This window comes from Lonchura striata, chromosome 22, assembly GCF_046129695.1.
Source record: "Lonchura striata isolate bLonStr1 chromosome 22, bLonStr1.mat, whole genome shotgun sequence".
Lineage (NCBI taxonomy): Eukaryota > Metazoa > Chordata > Aves > Passeriformes > Estrildidae > Lonchura > Lonchura striata.
The window spans coordinates 4,358,296-4,378,689 of NC_134624.1; the positions used below are offsets into that span (position 1 = coordinate 4,358,296).

The 20,394-nt window shown below is 51.7% G+C and overlaps 3 protein-coding genes across 3 annotated transcripts in view; 1 reads left to right on the forward strand and 2 right to left on the reverse strand.

Moving 5' to 3' along the window:
- On the reverse strand, nt 1-9,807 carry ANAPC2 (anaphase promoting complex subunit 2). Its single transcript, XM_021547662.3, has 13 exons — nt 9,703-9,807; nt 8,299-8,918; nt 7,532-7,664; nt 4,926-5,100; nt 4,691-4,810; nt 4,105-4,222; nt 3,823-4,004; nt 3,540-3,681; nt 2,724-2,799; nt 1,954-2,157; nt 1,671-1,800; nt 1,161-1,396; nt 1-489 (listed from the first exon to the last, which is right to left on the reverse strand). Exons 1-13 carry the CDS (start codon nt 9,766-9,768, stop codon nt 277-279), a joined length of 2,415 nt encoding a protein of 804 aa, XP_021403337.2. The 5' UTR covers nt 9,769-9,807; the 3' UTR covers nt 1-276.
- On the forward strand, nt 9,799-12,649 carry LOC144247406 (uncharacterized). The gene is made up of 3 exons (XM_077787839.1): nt 9,799-9,860; nt 10,008-10,207; nt 12,428-12,649. Exons 1-3 carry the CDS (start codon nt 9,809-9,811, stop codon nt 12,548-12,550), a joined length of 375 nt encoding a protein of 124 aa, XP_077643965.1. The 5' UTR covers nt 9,799-9,808; the 3' UTR covers nt 12,551-12,649.
- TPRN (taperin) overlaps nt 12,391-20,394 on the reverse strand; it is a 19,909-nt gene continuing 11,905 nt past the window's right edge. Inside the window, exons 4-6 of the mRNA XM_077787838.1 lie at nt 16,170-16,347; nt 15,826-15,953; nt 12,391-14,982 (exon numbers count right to left, since the gene is read on the reverse strand). Coding sequence (XP_077643964.1) covers nt 14,920-14,982; nt 15,826-15,953; nt 16,170-16,347 — 369 coding nt within the window. The 3' untranslated portion in view covers nt 12,391-14,919. The remainder of the gene's footprint in view (nt 14,983-15,825; nt 15,954-16,169; nt 16,348-20,394) is intronic.

Genomic DNA, 20,394 nt, shown 5'->3' on the forward strand with positions numbered 1-20,394 from the left:
TTGGAAAACGGAGCCTACTGTTATTTATTAACCAGGGAGGTGGGCCCAGGCACTCACACAAGGGAGGAAGGAATGTGGGGAGCAGACCCAGACGTTGTGGGGTGTCCAGGCTGCTGCTGAGCTGCCTCCATGTGGAAAGGGACACCCGCCTGGGGACAGGGGTACAGGAAACACGCAGGGCAGAGAATCCCCAGCAGGACACTGAGAGCTGGAGGCACTCTGGAGCAGAGCTCAGGCACAGGCAGGAGTGCCCAGGGCTGCAGGGACACTGCCAGTTCAGTTGCAGTTCTTGGGCAGGCGATAGACCCCCCCTGAGTAGATGAGCTGCTGGTCCCGGACCTTCTTCTGGAGGAATCCCTGCAGCTCCTGGATATCGATCTCGGTAACCACGGGGCCGGTCATCACAAACATCTTGAGCATGCTGTGAATCCTCTCCAGGGACAGGCTCTCCAGGTTGGTCAGCATGGCCTGGATGTACGTCCAGAACAGCTGCAGAGGGACACAGACCACAGTGAGAGGCTGACACTACAGCATAAAGCAAATACCCCAAAAACAAAGCAGGGGTGCAGCTGGCAGTGAGTTCTGCTCTCAGCCATGAGTGTGGGGTCTCTAAACAGGGCATATCCACGAACAGCAGCCAAGTGCTGGGACACAGAGGCAGACAGTGGGATCTGACGTGCAGCACACGCATGACCCTCTGTGGATGATCACCAGTATGACAGTGCTGTGTTGCACAACACACAGGCACAAAGTGACTCACAGGCAGGAAAGGCACTGGAAATGTCCAGGAACCACAACAGAGAGAAGGCAGAGATCCAGCTGTTAGTGCTGGGTAAGTCTTTTGGCCGGTCAGAAGTGCCAAAAATGTTGCTTGGGTCTGAAATAATGTCTCAGACTTTCATCTTTTTTTAAACTGAAATAAACCAATTTTGAGATTTCCAAATAGATCCCTGACTCAGCAGCTGGGCACTTGTCTGGAGGGAAGGCTGGGATCCAAGAGATTTACCAAGAGATACCCACTTCAAAACCCAAATGTTTGTGCTGGGCTCAGCCACTTGCAGTGGAAAATGTGAATCCACAGTGCAAATTTAATCCATCATCTCAATCAGATTCCCCAAACCCAAAATACAGGATGTTTGCATCACCACAGGGACAGGTACCTGCAGCTCCTCCTCCTTCTGGTCAGCCTGTGAGGCCATGGCAGAGTCCCCCTCCTCATCACTGTCAATCAGAACAACCTTCTCCACCTGGTCCTTCTGCTCCTCCTCAATGACAGTGAAGGTGCCCTCAGGCTCCTCCCGCAGGACTCCCTGCTGCAGCCACAGCGTCATCTTCCTCTTCAGTGAAGTCACGGGCACCTTGAGCACTTCACTCAGCTCTGTCAGTGTCCAGGTGCCTGCAGAGAGCACAGGGATCAGAAAGAACAGGACACTTCCCACACCCAAGCCTGCCAGGATTTGGTGGGAAGCTGGGTAAGGCAGGGAGGCACTGCCAGGAACAAGCAGAGGGGTGCAGAGCTGTGGCCCTGCTGGGTGCTGAAGACCCTGGGGGAGATCCAAACCCATGCACCACGTCTTGGTCCTCCTGCCAGGGCTCTCAGAGCCTCCAGCTGCCCAAGGAATGTGGCTTTCCCACCCATGGAAGCACAGACAGAGTTCCACAGCACTCACTCTTGGTCTGGAAGTGCAGGATGATGGCAGCGTGCACAGGAGACACAGACAAGGAGAGCGTGCGATCAGCCAGCTCCACGTCCAGGCTCACCAGCCCCAGGTGGTGCTTCCAGTTCAGGGTCCTCATGGCCTGGGAAAAGGGGGAAGCAGCTGCTCACAGCAGATCTCCCAGCAGGAACCACTAATGCTGGGTTATTGCAAACCCCACTGTAACAGTGTGGGCCAACCAGCAGCTAAAGGGGGCTGCATAAAGCTTTCATAAGGAGGGTTATGGTGGCCTCACCTTTAATTTCTCATACTTCTTGGAATATGCTTCCATGGCTTCCTTGACCTGCTCTGGAAGCTCCAGCTTCTCCTCTTTGAGTGGTGGCCAGAACTCACTGGACAGGATAATGGCCACGAGGCTGAAGGGAGGCCTCTCCTCCTCAGGGAGCTTCTCTTCCTCATCCTGAATGTTGGCGTTAATGCGCCGCGAGTCGGCCATGTCCTGCAACAGGCACAGGAGGCTGAGGTGGCTCCTTCCCTTCAGAGTTAGTGCTAACCATTAGTGAAGGAGAGGCTTAAACAAGGTGAACAGCACTCTCCAAACAACGATGGGGACACTGGAAAGGACATGATCATGGGTGGCTACTTGGAAGTCTGCTACATACTCAGAAAAACCTGTGGGACGTTAGAGGAAGGAGTTACAACTCCACATTGCCTTCACTGAAAGCCCTCCACACCTGTGTTCTCCCTAGAGTGCTCCAAAAGAATCAAACTCTGGAGTCCCAACCCCAGAGGAGCTGGACATCTTCACTGCCAGGATACTGCAGGAAGGGCAGGAGAGACAGCAGCACCAGAGTAACCACTCCACAGAGCTGATAATCCAACCCACAGGGCTTAAAAACAGACATGATTTAAATGCACTTCTGCCTGTCACAAATCAGCCCCTCACTGGCATTCTGGAACCCCGGCTTTCCTTAAAAGACACTTTTTGGGTCACTCCTCAAGTCCATCCCCTTCCCCAATGGGATCAAACACCCAGGACTTGAATCAAAAAATAAAAGGAGTTACTTTTAACATGACTTCACAGTAGTGCATCTGAGCTTCACCAAACCTCAGCTTCAGCAGCTCCACATTACGGATTTCCCTGGAAAGAGACACAGCAGGTCAGGGATGGGGCCCTCGCATGGACAAACCTGGCTTGGCCTCCACCCCTCACCACAAAGCCAAAGAAATGAGGTCTCTGGCACAAGGTGCTCTTCCTAGGAAACCTTGCAAGGCACAGTGTCTACCCAGGATGGCTCCTGGTACCCAGGTGAGGAACAGCCACCTCCACTAGGCCACAGCTTTTTGAAGACAGAATCCCAGAATGGTTCAGGCTGAAAAGGACCACTGGAGCTCATCCAGTCCCAACTCCCTGCTCAAGCAGGGTCCCCTGGAGCAGTCACTCAGGGTTGTGTCCAGATGGGTTTGAAGTATCTCCAGGGAAGGAGACCCCACAGCCTCTCTGGGCTCCTGTACCACTACTCAAGCACCTCCCAGCAAAGAAGTTCTTCCTCATGTTCAGGTGGAACTTTCTGTGTTTCAGAAACACGTATCTTCCATCCCTTCCATTTGAGGGGGGGGCATCACAACATGTGGGATGCAGCTAAGAGTATGTCATTGCCTCCAAATTTCTACAAGCTGCTCTATCAGCACAAACCAAGGGCAGGACTGAGCATGGAATTCTAGAGGCAAACTCAAAGCTGCAAAGGAAATAGCCAAAGGCACTCCTGGCTCCACAAGCAGCCATTGACAGGACTGAGTCTGAAGGTGCTACCCTTCAGACAACAGGCAAAAGAAAACTTGGGTGACTTTGGCCATGGAAGCCCTGGGTCTGGGCCTCACCTCTCAGCACTGTAGTTGAACTGGTGCAGCAGCCGGTCAGCCAGCAGTGTGCGGTACTCGTTGATGAACAGGTCCTTGCTGCCGTAGATGCTCACCAGGAGGCTGATGATGTCTGAGGAGCGACGCTTGGAGCTCGATTTCCCTGGTGGAATCCAGCAGACAACAGTGTGAGATTAACAGGGACCTCCCCAGCTCAGCTCAGCTCCAGAGGACCAGCAGATGAGCTGCTCAAGGCTACAGCCCACCAGGAAAGCTGCCAGGACTGCTGGGCTTGGTGTCTCACCTGGATCTGCATCGACTGGGTCAGGAACCCAGTCCCCTGGCTCCGAGATGTCATCATCACTCTCCTGGCCATTCTCCAGGGTCACTGGGTCAGCTTTGGAGAGCTCGTTTGCCAGGTCACCCGAGCCCTCAGCATCCCCCGTGAGACCAGCCACAATCTGGCGTACCGTGTCCTCCCGAGTCCTGCCAGCAGCAATGGAACCGGAGCAACGGGGAAGGGAAAGAGTGAGTGAGGGAAGGGGAGGGAAAGGGGATGTGTCAGACTGCCCCACACGCTTCCTACCTCAGATACTTCCTGATGGGCTCACAGGCGACCTCCAGGATAACCATGGAAGGGTCCAGCTCCCGCAGGGCCTTGATGGCCGAGATATACAGAGTGATGATGTCAGAGGTGTTGACTCCTACAGGAGAGGAGCAGAGGGAGTCAGAGTCCTGCAGCACAGAATAATGGCTTGCACAGAAGGGGTTTGGATGGTCCAAGCCCTCTGTTCTATCTGTGGTGTGGGAGGAGGAGGGCTTGCTGCCCTACTGCCCAAGGCAATGGGGCAGATCAGATCCATGTGCCTGAGAAGCCAGTTCTGAGCATGAACAGAGGCTTAGAGCTGAGCCCCAACAGTGCAAAGAAGCCTTTGTCCACCTGGACCAAAGATAAACTTTGTGCTCCTGACCATAGTGTAAAATTGAGGCCAAAGGGGGCTGGGATGCCATCAGCTGCTGCTGCCATACCCACTTGAACACAAAGAATGTGTGATGGGCACGGTGACTGCCCCTCACTCCTCAAAAAGGAAACCAAGGCAGCTCCAAGTAGATCCCCACTCATGCCCAGGCTCCTCACTGTGTCAGGACACAGACAAAGATGTAAAACCCACCAGGGTGCAGAAGTCTCATTTCCAGAGCACTCTTCAGGGAGCTGAGCAGCTGCTGCCTCTGGTTAGTCCTTTCCAGGCAGAACTTGAGGTCTTCCACAGCAGGCTTTGACTCTGGGAAATCTGCAAACCAAGCAGTGATCAGGAGCAGTGCCAGGCTCTGAGGGGTGGCAGGGGGAGGCAGTGTGGCACATCAGAGAGATCTGTCACCCACTCAGTCCCAGCCCAAGGGAAGCACCTCGGATGATGCTGAAGAGCTCCTCGATGCGCATGCTGGCGTAGATGCGGTAGAAGAACCTCTGGACGTGGCAGCGCCAGCGTTTCAGGGTGCTGCTGGCTTCTGGGGAGGACTGTGCCGAGGGGCCATCCTGCAGGAACACCCTGCTGAGCCACCCAATCACCTTCTCTATCCACTGCAGGACAAGAGGGAGAAACCGAAGTGAACACAGAGCTGGACGCACAGCCACATCCCAACCCACCCCAGGCAGCCACCACAGCTGGCAGAAAGGGACAGCTGGACCAGGACAGCAGCATCCCCCAGCTGCTCCTCAATGTGCCCCAGCTGGGTTATAGCTGGGGAAAGCTATAGAAAGAATTGGAACTTGAACTAAAGATACAGGATATGGACTGTGCAGCTGGGTATGAGAAGATAAGGGGTGACCACAGACTGTGTGCAGGCACTGGGCTCCAAAAAGGACAGGGTTTACTCAAAAACTTGCAGCCTATTTCATTCTTGCAGAGTTTTACCCCATTCTATAACTGCAGAACTGTCCCATTCACAAGAAAATGAGCAAATTGCCCATTACACCATCCTTGATCCAAATTTTCTATGATTCCTGAAATCAGTGAAAAGCAAACAAGGTATTCCAAGAAGTCAAAGACACCCAACACAACTCAGGCATTTGAAATCCAAATACCATCCTTGTCACTGAATTATAAAATAAAAACCTTAACAGAGAGTATAAAAAGGTTTTTTATATTTGAGCTTTAGTGAGAAATGTGTAATTGTAAAATTTCAAACCTACCAAATTACAATATCCAGATGTTTAAAATAACTGCCTTTTTCCCCTCATCAATTAGCAAATATATGCTACTTCCTGGGATAGTATTTGAGTACCATTATACTACAACATATTCTACTACCACTCTAATACTAGATATTAGTATTTATAATATATTCTGACAGCCTAAAACAAAAATGGTAAGTCAAGGTTTGGTTTGCTGATGTTTATTTTTAATTAGCTACTTGACTAAGGAAACACTGAAGAAAAGCACAAGTTTTTCCAGGACAAACCTGAGTACTACAAACACCTGGACAAAACTGTGGAGAAGCTGATAAAGAATTCCCCTAAAGGACAAAAGGACAGGACAATAACTGATGCAAAGCAACACGATTTTAAGGAATTATTATCAAACTACCCCATTCTTTCCCTTGAGTTTATCTTCCCTGAGTGCTCCTGTTACAGCCTGATTGTGACCTGACACTCCAGGCAGCTGCTGCTGTGCTGGCAAAGAGGCTTTGCCCTCAGTACCTGTAATTTTCAGTGAGCTGTTTCTCAGACTTCTCTATTTAACCTTTAGATTTCCAGGCCTGTGCTGTTTTTTTCCCCATTAAAATTATCTCTTCCTAATCCTGACGTGCCGCAATATTCTAAGTCCAAACAAGAGGTGGATGCAAGGGCAGCATCTGACAAGCAGAATGCAGTTGTGTTTTCTGTGGTGTCCTGAAAATATCTTTAAACAACATCCAGATCATCCGAAAGCATTTCACACAGGTGCAGTGAAGAAAGTGTTGCATAACAACCAAAAGGAAGTAAACACAAAAAGATTCCTGATGTTTGCAGGCAACAAAAACAGTTGGCATGGCAAACAAAGAGTGAGGGATCCAGGATGTCTGGCTTGCATGGGAACCTGGATGCAGGCCTGGTTCTCGAGCACAGGCAAATGCAAGGTCATGGGCAAGGAGCCAAAACCTGGAGAAAAAATTTACTTTAAAGTAATGGTGAGTAAACAGCTCAACACAAATTTAGTTGAAATAGCAGCAAAGCATCTGGACAGCTGCAAAGAAAGATTTTAATTCTGTGTGTGGCCACTGGTGAGATCAATACCAGAGTATCCTCTCTCATCCTTGCTTCTAATTTTACAAGGGAATATGAAAGAGGACTGAAAACAGCCACAGAAATTCTAATTTTGGCCTCACTTACACAGAGGGAAGACCCTCTGCAGGCCAGGTGACACTTGTTGATCTTGTGGTTTGTAAACTGGAACCACAAAAATTCCTTCATTATTGCAGAGATCATGAGGTGAAATGTCATAGTCCTTCATGCACAGGTCAGAACAAACCTTCCACTCCAACATCAGCCAAAATGAAAAGTTTTAGCCACCTCTTCTGCTAGGCATGGTGAAGTCATAGCCCTGGATCAGGTGTTTTAAGTTGGAATGTGGTTTTAGCCTGAGCAACAACACCTGCACATCCTTATCACTCTCTACAACTTCCTGAACGGTGGCTGTAGCCAGGTGGGGGTTGGTCTCTTTCTCCAGGCAGCACTGACAGAACCAGAGCACAGAGTCTCAAGCTGTGCCAAGGGAAATTTAGGTTGGATATTAGAAAGTTTTTCACAGAAAGGGTGATAAAGTTCTGGAATGCTGCCTGGGGAGGTGGTGGAGTCACCATCCCTGGGTGCATTTAAAACAAGCCTGAATGTGGCACTGGGTGCCAGGGTTTAGTTGAGGTGTTGGGGCTGGGTTGGACTCGATGATCTTGAAGGTCTCTTCCAAGCCAGTGATTCTGTGAATTCTGTGATCTCCCAAGGAGGACTCTCACTGCCCCCACACCTGCCTTACCTCCTGGAACTCGTTGAGGAAGGAGTGCTCGTACTCCCCGCGGCAGCGCTGCTCCATCCTCTCCTCGATCATCCTGTGCAGGATGGTGGTGACAGCATCAGCACTCACCCTCTCCAGCAAATTCAGCCGGCGGCTGTGGGCACAGGGACACCGTCAGGAGCGTGTAGGAGCAAAGGCAACAGCAAATCAAGAAAATCTTATACCTGAAGGCACCACCCTCCCTGTACATTCCACAGAGGCAGGCCCAGCTTGGGCCACATGCTCTGACAGCCCACACAGATGCACTACATATGTAACACACATATGCCCAAAATGCTGGGCTCTGGAGCAAACAAGTAACACATGGCACTACTGCTATCCCATCTTCTTTACAGACATTATATAAAGCCATCAAAAGCTTTTTCATTTAGAAGAGTTTCATAGAATCAGAGAATGGTTTGGGGTGGAAGAGATCTTAAAGATTACCTAGTCCAAACCCCTGACATGGGCAGGGATACCTTCCACTGGTTTGCTTCTTTGTGGTCAGAGGCCTCAGAGCAAGAGGAGGATATTCTCATATCCAGGGAGAGGAATTTTCTGTCTAAAGATCTGCTCTTCAACCACCAGTTGAAAGCAGAAAGTCCATGTCGAGTTCTCTACCTGCCACCACGAGACAGCCTGACCTCACACAGCTCCTCCTGTTCTCAGGGACCAATAAAACCTGCTACTGCTCCCCATCCAAACACCCCTTGCTCCGAGTGACAGCCACCACCCCATGAGATACCTACAGAATGTCATTGAGCTGCTGGAACTTCTCCATGGCTTCAGGGCACCAGCACTGCTCCCTCTTGCTGCTGCAGCCTGCACAGAGCTGGCCCTCTCCGCCCTCCTCTGGGTCACTCTCCTGCTCGGTCTCACTCATGCTGCTCTCACACTCATTCATTCCATCTTCTCCTTTCTTCCACTGCTGCATGTATATCCTGAATGTGCGGCTGTAGAATTGCTGGATCATGTCCTGGAAGGATTTGGTTGTGGAGAAGAAGAGGATAGCTTTGAACATGGTGTAGACCTTCTCCTGCAGCGTCTGAGCGCCTGTGCCCAGGAGCAGGCCTGCCTTGGTCCACTGCTCCAGGAGCTCCAGGCTGTTCAGGTAGGGCTCCAGGTGGCACTTGAGCAGACTGAAGGCGTCCAGGAGCAGCGCAGCGCACTGGGGTTCCTCGGCCGTGTTCTCATACTGGCCAATGCAATTCCAGAACTCGGGGCCGATATTCGCCTGCAGGTCAGTCTGCAGCACCTCGATGAACCACTCCTCCACGATGGAGTGCAAGTCATAGCACTGCAGCACGTCCAGGGCTGCCCGGAGCTCGGCATCCTGCAGCGGCCCTGCAGCTTCAGGTCTTGGGGTTGCCTGGAAAATGGAGGGAAAATGAACTAAGCATTTGATGGAGCACACAGGGACTCTGCTGTCAAACTGCACTGGGGGGATGCTGCTCCTCTGTGGTGATCTGCCGGGGTCTCAGCACCGCTGGATGCCAGCATCCCCTCCCAGTGCTCACACCCGCACACATCATTGCTGTCCCTGCGGGTAGCTGCTGCAGGACACAGGTGCTGGTGGAAATGCTGCGAGCCACCCTTGGCTGCCCAAAATGCTGGGGGCTCTGGAGCAAAACCCTTCCTTGGCCGCCAGCTCCCTCCGATGGAGCGGGAGCAGAGCCACAGCAGGGCCGGGCAAGCTGTGGCCTTTTGGTCCCGCTCCTGTTTGGGGTGACAGGGAGAGAGATGGGGCCGGGGCCCTTCGCTGGCAGCCCCCAGCAGACACCACCCCCACACCCAGGAGCCCGTTCCCCTCCCTGCCCCGGCCGTTCGTCCCTCAGCTCCGGCCGTTCCTCCCTCAGCCCCGGCCGTTCCTCCCTCAGCCCCGGCCGTTCCCCCCAGCAGCTCCGACCGTTCCTCCCTCAGCCCCGGCCGTTCCTCCTCCCTCAGCCCCGGCCGTTTCCCCCCAGCAGCTCCGACCGTTCCTCCCTCAGCGCCGGCCGTTTCCCCTCAGCCCCGGCCGCTCCCAGCCGCCCCGCGGACGCAGAGCCGCAGAGGCCCGGCCGGGGAGGAGCCGAGGCCGGAGCATCCCGGGCTCGGCGGCTCGGGGCTGCCCGGGCCCGGCGGAGCGCCGCGACCCCCGCGCGGTCCCCGCTCACCAGCCCCAGCGCGGCGGGCGGCACCAGCGCCGTGCTGAGCGTGTGCCAGGCGGCCGAGAGCTCCATTCGGGCCGCAGGAAGGGGCGGAGCGGCGCCGGCCGCCACGATGAGCGGCGCCGGGGCCGCGCTGCGGGGGCACCACGCGGCGCTGCGGGAGGGTGAGCGGGCCGGGGCCGGGGCCGGGGCCGGGGCCGGGGCCGGGGCCGGGGCCGGGGCCGGGGCCGGGGCCGGGGCCGGGGCCGGGGCCGGGGCCGGGGCCGGGGCCGGCCGGGGTGGCGGGCCCGGCTGACCGTGCCGCCCCGCAGGGCTGTCGGAGCTGCGCGCCCGGCGGGACGAGCTGAGCGGGCGGATCCGGGCCGAGGAGGTGGAGCGGGGCCGGCTGCAGGCGCGGATCGCGACGCTCACCCGGCGCTTGTCCGACACCAGCGAGAGCCTGGCGGGGCTGCGGTCCACACGAGCCCACATCGACCGCACCATCGCCGAGATGGACATAGCCTCCGGGGAGGTACTGACAGCGAGCAGCGCCGAGGGCGCTCGGCGCGTTCTTGAGGCTGCAGGAACGGGGGGGACATCGCCCCGAGCAGCTGCCTCGGGAGAGGAGGAGGAGGGACGGCAGCGATCTCTGCTGTCGGTGACCAGGGACAGGACCCGAGGGAATCACTGAGTCAGAATAACCTGAGGTGGACAAGGATCACCCAGCCCACCCCTGTCCCTTCCCAGACCCCCAAAATCCCACCCTGGGCATCCCTGGCTAAAGGCTCCTGGAGCTCTGGCAGCCTTGGGGCCGTGCCCATTCCCTGGGCAGCCTGGGCAGTGCCAGCACCTCTGGGGGAAGAACCTTTCCCTAAGGGTGTGTCTGGGAGGTTTGGCATATACACATCTGTATGTATGTACGTAAGTGTGAACTCCTGCTGTATTTACCTGAAGGTCGGTTGGGAGCACCTCGATGAACCACCACTCCTCCCTGGGTCGTAGCACTGCAGCCAAAACAACTTCCCAGGCCTGGGATGCAGCTCCAGCATACAGATCCCATCACAAGAGGGTTGGGTTGTGTTTTAGTGCTGCTTGGGCTTGGGCAAAGTTTATTGTCCAAATACATCAAAAATCTCTTTTGGAACAGACCCCTAAAAATTACCATCTCAGACCCATGGTTTGGGGGAAAGGAGGAAACCAGTGAAATTACACTGACCCACAATCCTACTATTCAGAGAACAACGGTGCTGATGGAGTTGTTGGCTTGCCACTCTTCCAGCCCAATATTTAGTATAGTTTCTTTCATTTTTAATGGAACAATGTCATTAAAAGAGTCAAATTGTTGGGGTAGTAAAGGGTGGGAAGGAGGCAAACAGCACGAGGGCTGGCACTGTCATTTTTGTTCCTGAGACAGCTCTACTCATTCCCCTTCCCTGTGTGTGTTACTGTCAGGCAGCACTTGATCCCCACAGACAGGGCCACAGCTGAAGCCACTTCTGTATTACACACCAACAGCTTTTATTTCTTTAAAAAAGGATTTTCCCGGCCTCTTTTCAGATAAGTTACCATCTTCCTTCTCTTGGTGACCAGGCAGAGTTGGTGTCAGAAACACTATTTCCTTTATTAGCTGCTGCCTAGATTCTCCTTCCATTTGCATTTTGAATGTGACCAACTACTGTCAGCTCCTTTTCCTCTCCCGAAGTCGGTGCTTTCCCCTGGCAATTCCTCAAGTCCTTCAAGACCTGATGGTTTGAAGTGAAAGGGGAAACTCTCATAAAAATTTAAAAGCTTAAAAACTATGTTGTAAGTACACAAACAGCCCCTTTAAAAAGAAACCTTACCTGAGATCCAAGTCACACCCCCAGCCTACAGATGAATTCCTGTTTATTGAAATGAACTGACACTCACAGGAGGTAGAAAGAGGTGGTGAGGAGGAGATGCTGGTGTTGTACACACAGAAATTAACACAGTTCCTCTCCTGGTTTGTCACTCCTTGCCTTCTGCCAGCCCCCACAGGATTTCACCTTCTTCCAGGACCTCATCCTGTGGGGCACTCCCTCAGCTCCTCTCAGATCCCTTGGTGAATTCCACAATCTCACAGGAATATAAATTATTTTTGGGACTGTAACCATCACATTTGGTTACAATTGTCCACTGTGTTAAAATTTTTAACTGGTGAGGTGGACAGGCAGCAAGATCTCCTAAATATGCTGTAGTCTAGAGCATAGGAAGTAGGGATGTTACATTATGTACACTGTGTGCTAAAAATAGGAGAAAATGAATAACAGATCTAGTCTGACATAAGGTCACTGTAGATTTCAGTTAGTCTTAAAGTTGGAAACCCAAAATGTGCAGTTTTAATAGTGGAAAAGAGTTGAAACTGGGTCACCTGAGCACAATTTAATACTGGTCTAAAAAGCCCAGATACCAAATCTCCCTTAAAAAAATCCACCCAACCAACCAAAAAATGCCAAACCAAACAAAAACCCCCCAGTCCGCTTCAGGAAGTTCTCTGCCTTGTGCTCCAAAGCAGATAAATTGCTTAAGGCCTTTCATATTCAGAATATGAACACAAACCAGAGAAATTCTCGCACAAATATTTCCACACTGAGACAGAATAACAAATCACCAGGAATTAGAGGCTGAAAGACTGGATAGCCCCTCTTGCTGCAAGGCAGATCAGCTGAATTGGAAGGGAATTCATAAGAGAAACAGTTTATGTAAAAATAAGCTATTTTTATTTCTTTCCCAGATACTGGACAATTCTCAGACATTGCTAGATGTCATGAAGAAGGAAATGGGGGATCTTGGTAAAGCCATTGATCCACAAAACACTTCATTAGGACAACAAATACGTCGACAAAAGCGTTCCTAAACTTCTTCTTCAGCCTGGAATGTCCTGTTGGCCAGAGAGAGCTGCTTTGTGGTGCAAGGATGCCACATTTAATAAAAGCCTGTGCTTTGCAGAAGCAAATTTTCCTTTCAGATGTGCTTTGGTATTAGTCAGAGACCCAGTAAAGCAGATCCTCCAACACTACATGTCAGGGTAGGCATTTACACACAAATACCTGTGCTTCATTTGGAGCACAGCGATCCTGAGGCACATCCCAGGCGGTGACCCATCAGCTGATGCTCCTGCCCTCAGGACTGCCCTCACTCTGCTTTGCCCTGGAGTACCTGGGCAGGGATTAGAGCAGGAGGCTGGGAAGTGCAGAGTGCTGAATTAGCTCCAAGGTGGAGCAGGATCACCAGGAGAAGGAGCAGAGAGTCAGCAGCACGCTCTGCACTCCCACACCCCCGAGAGCTGCCCTGCCCACAGGGCTGCAGGCACAGCATTAACTCACAGAGAACCAGAGCAGTGTTTGAGCTGCAGGACAGTGTTGGCTTTAGCATTCTTTAGCATTCCTCATGGATCCATAGGAGAACTAAGCCAGGGCTAGTTCAGATTCCTTGTCCCTAACTTGAGTTGAAAGCAGCTTTGCTTTACCACCTGCAGTTTTGCAAGAAATAGAGCTGCCTTAAAGTGAGCTGGGCTTTTCAACAGGGGAAGATGCTCACTAGGACCATTTTTGCTAGAAAAGCTGTGCTGAAAACTCACCCCTTAAATCTAGCTGTCAGCAGCAGTCTCACATTTTCCCTCATTCTACACCAGTCTCAGCACCTTGCCCTGATTTTATTAACAGGAGAAGCCTCAACACATGGAACTCCATGGTCCTTGTGTCAAGTCCCAGGCAGATGCACTGCAGACACATCTTGCTCCCGGCAAGTCACACCAGCAGATGATCTCAGATTAGCTTGGAATGGACAAGGAGGTGCAAAACGCTTCTTTGTGGCCCCCCAGCCAACATCTAAAACTACTGAGTAGCTCTTTTTTTTTTTTTTTTTTTTTTTTTTTCTCCTTATCTTTCCAAAAGTATTTAGGCACCCAGGGCAGAAGGGAACGGCTACAAATAGGTATGTCCTAACATTTAATCCTGTGGTTTTCAGTAGAACAACCTTCCCTTGCTGCTACAACAAGACACCAAACCAAGTGCAAGGTATGCAGATCATTTTCAGTCCACAGAGCAATGTCACTTGAGCAGACATTCATCATCCAAAATAGACAAACCAGTAACCATCAAATTTAATCAAAGATACCAGCCTGTTCGTTTGGATGACGCCCCACTCATTCCATAAAGCCCAAAGAGGCCAGATCTGTTCTCACCACATCTCTTTTAATCCCAGAGTACAAATCACATTAGCAGCACTGCTCCATCTGTTCCAGAGTGCAATTTTGACCCTGAGTTTACAGTAGTAGAAAACTTGAATGGAAGATTCTAGCAGATTCCTTTGCATATTGGCTGCATTAAACAATTACAATAGAACTATAAAAATCCTAGAAAAAACAAAAATAACCCACATTCCTTGTTCAAGTTCTGCAGAAGGAGTGAAACGTCCCTCCTGTGCTTTGACTAGAGGAGCAGAGCAAGTGTGGCTTGAAGGATGTAACCAAGAGAGATCAATCAGATTTGGAACAAAGCAACAAGAGGAACTGGCAAACTGGAGCACAACCAGCAACTCCCAGAGACTGGATGCCAGAGTTGGGAAGGACAGACGAAAGCTATGGCCAATGTTTGGGAATCTTCAAGAGGCTTGAGACAGTCTGGACACTTCTCACTGATTGGTGCAGAAATAACATCTAAAGCTAAAGGCATTCATTGCTCTTCCCATCCCTCCCTCAGGGTGTTCAGTGAACTCCACAAACATGTAACTGGCACATGAATTCCATGATGTTTCAGCGAAACCAGAGCTGGAAACATGCCAAGGGCAAACCATGAACCTTCAGTGGTTTTCCAAACTGACACCAAATGTGTCAAATCACACCCACCTACCTGCCCAGTGCTCCACTGCAGAACCATCCTCCACTGGGGAGAAGGGTTGCAAAAGCTGTCCACACCCTGCACAGTGCCTGGACTCAGACAAGCACTGAGAAAAATCAACATCCATCTGAGGATTACAGATGTCCTTCCCACACTTGCCTAACCAGCAGCTGATCTTGAACAAGGAATACGCAAGGCCACAGGCAGAATAAATCATACGCCTCGAAAGCAGTAATTCGGTCCCAAAATCCAGTGCAAATATTCTCCGAAGATGCCCGAGAGCATCCGGTCCACCCTTGGCAGCAGGATCCGGGAAAGCCGCGGGTTTGGGTGGCGGTTCCCGTGCGGACGCGGTGGCGGCACTGCCCCGTCCTGCCCGGCAGCCTCAGAAATAGAGCGCGGGCTCGCTGCTGAAATCCGAGAGTCCGCCCTTCTCCGCCGGGGTGAGCTGCGGGCAGAGCACAGGGACACCGCGGTCAGAGCCAGCCAAAGGAGCCCCCTCACCCTTGGATGGTGCCTGGGCACCCTGCCCGGGCTAACTGGGTGTGTTTTGTTAGTGCCCCCCTCCAAACGTGCCCTGGAGTATCAGAACGTCCTGCAATGGTTTGGGTTCGGAGGGATCTTAAAACCCACCTTGTTCCAACCTCCTGCCAGTGGCAGGGACACCTTCCACTATGCCAGGTCACTCCAAGCCCCATCCAACCCGGCCTTGGACACTACCAGGGATCCAGGGGCAGCCACCTTGCACCAAGGCTTCATCACCATCAAAGGGAATGATTTCTTTCCAATATCTAATCTAAATCTCTTCTTTTTTAGTTTAAAACCATTCCCCCTTGTCCTATCACCTGCCCATGTTAAAAAAAAAAAAAAAAACAACTCCCTGTTTTTATAAGTCCTCTTCAGGCCCTGCAAGGGGCTGGCTCTGAGCTCTCCCAGGAACCTTCTCAAGTTGAACACCCCCAGCTCTCCCAGCCTGGCTCCAGAGCAGAGGGGCTTCAACCCATGGAGCATCTCTCTGGCCTCCCTCTGGACTTCTTCCAAAACATCCATGCCTTTCCCGCTGAGCACAGAGTGTGCCAGCTGCCCTGAGTTTCCTTCACGCAGCCAGGGAGGGGCAGGTGTGGTAGTGGCAGTGGGACAGTGTGTTGGTCCCTTTGGGAGCAGTGACACAGCTCCCTGGGGAGCAACACAAACACAGGTGTGCAGGGGAAGGCACATCCTGTCCCATCCACTGCCTGGAACAACCCCCACCCCACAAGGAAGCACAAGAGTTGGTTATCTATAGCCTCACCATGACTTGGTTCCCATGGGAATCAGCTTCCTTTGGGAGAGATCCCTCTGCAGCAGGACCCTCATACTTCTGCTCCTGCCACTCGCTGAATTTCACGGAGTGCTTTGGGGTGTAGCTGGATAAATCTGCTGGAAGGAGAAAGATGAGGTAAATATTCCTCACCACCCCAAAACAAGTGGGACCAGAATCCCAGCAGGGACAGCCTGGAAGCTGCCCATCTGCAGCTCCCTGTTCACCTCCACTAGCATTTCCACCCACGTGGAGCCCCTTATGAGTCTGTGGGAAACATGGGCATTGTCAGACACCACTAGAAACCCACGGTGCCAACACAGTGCCTCACTCACCTGAGTTAGGTGTACTGGGATGCAAAGTGCTGTTTGGGCGTGGAATATAAAAGGTACGAGATTTTTCCTCTGTCTCCGAAGCGTGTCCTTCCTCTTCCTCATCCTCTTCTGCCAGGGAGCTCTCTGAGGGGTACTCAAACATCGTCTGCAAACTTGTCTCGTTGAAAGAGATCTTCATCTGGGTAACAGCAAAGGAGAATTATCAGGGAGAAGCACAAGAGCCCATTGATCCCCATGCTGGCTCTGGCACGGGCCGCTGCACATGCCAGGGCTGCCCCCTGGTTTAAAGCAGCCACTGCAGATCCCCCAATCCCTCCCCAAGTGCCTTGGTGGATCTCTTGCCTCGCTGAGGGAAACCCCAAAGGCAGAGCCAAATGGATGGGATGGAGGCAGGAGGCCCAGGGGTCTGGAGCACCTCTGTCTTTGTGCCCTCTGGCAGCACCTCACACTGACACCCAGCAGGAGCTGCCACCATGTCTCTCATGGGAGAGACAAGCAGGAAAGCACCCACATGTTGGAAAGGTGACATTGCTAATTCCTGGTAACTCCTTTGTGTATCCAAGCTCCACAAAACAGAAACATCCATGATCAGGACTGCAGTCTTAGGAGGACATTCTGGCAAAGAGCTATTTAAGCTACATTAAACAGGGCTTAAAACCAGATGTGAGAAGAAGGAAGCAGCTAAAGGAGAGATGGTAACAGCTGGCAGCAGACAGGGAAAATACTGGACAAGGGAAGGCCTAAAAGGTTCTTGTTTAAAACCAGTTTTATCTAGTATTGTCACTAATGACTTCCACCGTAACTGGGAGACTGAGAAATGAAAATGACTCAAACACAAGAGTTCAACAAGGGCTAACTGGAATTTTATGGTCATGAAGAAAACTGAAGAGCAAAAACACTAAAAATGGAATTGAGTTTAAGAGCAACCCTTGAACTAAGAAGTTCATCACCTGTGAATAACTGAGGAAGAAAATTTGGGATTGGCTACAGGACTGTAATCATAATTAGGATGCTTCTTAAATAAGCCAGGAATTAAGCAAGGCATTTCTGCTGGAAAGAGGGACTGCCTGGCTCTCTCCTCCCTGTAACACGCAGCAGGCAGTGGAATTAACTCCAGATGTGTTTGTCCAAGCTGAAAAGAAAAGCTGAGGCAAAGGTTTGTTCCCCTGCAGCCCTGCCTGTCCTAATCATTACCTACCGCTGTGCTCCAGGGATCTGGTTACAGGTCACCTCAACAGGTGCACAGGAGATTCACTGGCAAAAACTTCACACCAGTAAAAGTGAGGGTGGAGAAAAAGTGTAACAGCTCTTTGTAAGTACTCCAGAAAATAACCACCAAGGAGCAGAGAATTGCTGATGCCAGCACACATCAGACAAATAAGAAGGATAAGCTTGCCAGGAATAAGTTCATGCCAAAAGTAGGGAAGTATTTAGCCAACACAGATCAAGATTCAGGAGCAGCTGTCTAAAAGGGTGTTGTGATCCCTTTACTTCTAAATACAATTAAAATTCAGCTAATAGTGTTATGAACAGAATGGAAAGGATGTGGCAACTTGTGACAGGTAGCAGGAGCCCAGTGGTTCTCATCTCTCCAGATGCTGTGTAATGACAGGCCAAGGGCAAGTGCAGCACATTTATCCCACAATTCTGTCATACAGAAAATCCCCAGAGGCTGCGAAGTGGGACCTGGCCCCAAACAGCCCTCAAAAACCAATAGTGCCCAGGTGCACCCATTCCCTGTCACAGCAGCAGTCAGAGCACTGGAGTGATATTATTAGGGGTTGCCAAAGTCACACCTGGATGTCCCCAAGGGCCAGAGCTGCCAGCACGTCACAGTGCTGCCCCTGCACAGGAGCCATGGAGCTCTGGAGGGACCAGAGCAGGACGGGGAGCATTTCACTGCTGCTTTTCAGCAAAGCAGCAAGGGCAGCTTAGTTTGAATCTGGGTACCAGAGGGACCAGCTGCAGCTCCTCCACACTGCAAACCACAGCTGGAGCTGGAGCTACTCTGCCCCAGGGCAGGATGGGCCTTGGACACAGGCTGGCTCCCTTCCCCTGCTCCCAGGAGAAGCTGGGATGGAAACTGCATGGAGGGAAACAGCTGCCTTTCCCCATTCCCTGCCCCAGCCACTCTGAGTCTCCCCAAATGACACAGAAGAGTAATTCTATTTCAGAGAAAAGGGACTGGAATGAAATGGTCCTGAAGCTGAGAGCATCCCACTTGCTGCTCCCTGAATTTCCCATGCCTGCTGCTGACCTAGATGCTCCCTGATCCGAGCCAGGCTGTCCCTGCTCACAATGTGGTGTCTGTCCTGTGGGGATGAGCCATGCTGCCAGGCACAAAGGCCACCAGGGTGGAGGGCCCAGGGCTCCTGGAAGCCCAGGAGCTATCCCAGAACCAGAAAATGCACAGAGGCCACTTACCAGTGCTGCCAATGGCACTGGTAAGGGCAAGCAGTACTTGGCTAAACATGGAAAACAAAACAGACAGGAGAGATATGCCTTGGGGTTTAGAATTTAAGCTTGGGAGATGGAACTAAATGTTCCTGGTTTTCTGCTATCTGGAGGAAATCTCTAAGAAAAATGACCTTGATTCCAGTTTGGACCAAAGGTGTGTGCAGTGCTGAAGGAGAAAACAGCATCAGCAGGAAGCAAAACCAAAGAGCAGAACGGAGCAGAAACAGCCTGGAGACACCCACATCCCACACAGAGCCCAGAGACAACACCAACAGCCCCAAACTCAACAGCTCCCACTCTCCACAGCCAATTCAAGCAGCAGACAATCCTTGAGCCCTTGACATAATAAGAGCAACCAGCCAGCCCCTGGCACCCAGGGCACAGCTGGGCCAAGATCACCTGCAAGGCTCACACAGGCAGTTGTGAGTGGCACGGGGGAAGCATGGCACAAGTTCCCCCAAACCACACTGCCCTGCCCTATGGCACATCCCAGCCCCTGCTCCCAGAGCCTGCACCAGGCAGAGGCTGCTGCAGTAGAGCCCTGGGTGTGCCCAGGCAGAGCAAACACGGGGCACAACCAGGCACTGGCACAGGATGGACCCTGGGGCACTCAGTCAGCCCTGCCCATGGGCAGAGAGCCCAAAACCCAAAACCTGCTGTAGCAGCACCTGAGCTCCCCTCTCTAAGCACAAAAGGCTTTCAGGGAAGCACAAAGCAGCTCTGCTTGACCCAGCAGAACATGGAGGGCAAAGCATTCAGGCAAAACCAGGGGACACACAGGGCAGAGAAATGCTCTGAGTGGCTACAGAGCACAGCTGAGTGCTCTGTGCAAGGAACACAGGCAGCTTCAGTCCCAGGAACCAGCCAAAAAGGAAAATCAAGAGCCCAGTCATGGCACAGACAACAGGTTTGCACAGCCAGCAGCACCTTGCCAGACCACAGGGACTTTTATGAGAACACAAAAGGCAACAGGGGACATTTCTTTAGAAGAAAAGCATGTCCCAGCAGAGCCAAGCTCACTGGAGCCCAGCCAGGGGCCTCTGCCCAGCCTGTCTCAGCACTGCTTCCCCTGTTCCTGCACCAGCAGCTGCCAGTTGTGGCAAGGAAGAATTTTGCACCCTTCAGCTGTGGATGTTTGCAGGGATTTGTCACTCTTTGCTCAGGTGGAGGCTTCACCCACAGCTGTGTCACAAACCCAGGGTCCAACCCAAACCCATATATACATATATACACATAAATTTATATATAAATACTCTGCCCAACAATCAGACACACTGGAAAGAGTAAATCAGGCTTTTCATGAAATATTGTGCTGTTCAACCAATAGGTTCTTGTTGCCATAGCAAAAATAATTTATTTATTTGCCAGGATTTGAACAGTAATGAGTAATATAATATCCAGGAAGGAGAAGCCAGGGCAAACATTGCCCAACAAAGTGTAAATCTGAGTAGTCATGCAGATCTCATTTAGAAAAGGGAAGTCAACCTTGTGTCAGGCTGTCAGAACTTAGGCTGCACCCAGACCAGCCACCAAAGAGCCCCCACATACAGAGATTTATTAAAAACAAAAATAACTAATTTATTGAACCCAACCTACCACATGAACAGTGACAGTCAGCAGCCACCTCACCTCCAAAAGGGAGATAAGAAAGTCTGCAAGGCAGTATTAATGACAGAGCAAAGACCCGATGGCTTCTCATACACCAGGGACCTCTGTGGAAGTCTCTGGGGGTTAATCTTGCATCCTCAGCTCCAGAAGAAATCTCCTT

Excerpts from the sequence above, each read along its gene's own strand:
- ANAPC2 (XM_021547662.3), bottom strand. The coding sequence starts at position 9,768 with ATGGAGCTCTCGGCCGCCTGGCACACGCTCAGCACGGCGCTGGTGCCG. Across the intron at positions 8,919-9,702 it reads CGCCCGCCGCGCTGGGGCTG|GCAACCCCAAGACCTGAAGC; the intron begins GTGAGCGGGGAC and ends TCCATTTTCCAG. Across the intron at positions 7,665-8,298 it reads CAGCAGCTCAATGACATTCT|CCGCCGGCTGAATTTGCTGG; the intron begins GTAGGTATCTCA and ends CTGTGCCCACAG.
- LOC144247406 (XM_077787839.1), top strand. The coding sequence starts at position 9,809 with ATGAGCGGCGCCGGGGCCGCGCTGCGGGGGCACCACGCGGCGCTGCGG. Across the intron at positions 9,861-10,007 it reads CCACGCGGCGCTGCGGGAGG|GGCTGTCGGAGCTGCGCGCC; the intron begins GTGAGCGGGCCG and ends GCCGCCCCGCAG. Across the intron at positions 10,208-12,427 it reads TGGACATAGCCTCCGGGGAG|ATACTGGACAATTCTCAGAC; the intron begins GTACTGACAGCG and ends TTTCTTTCCCAG.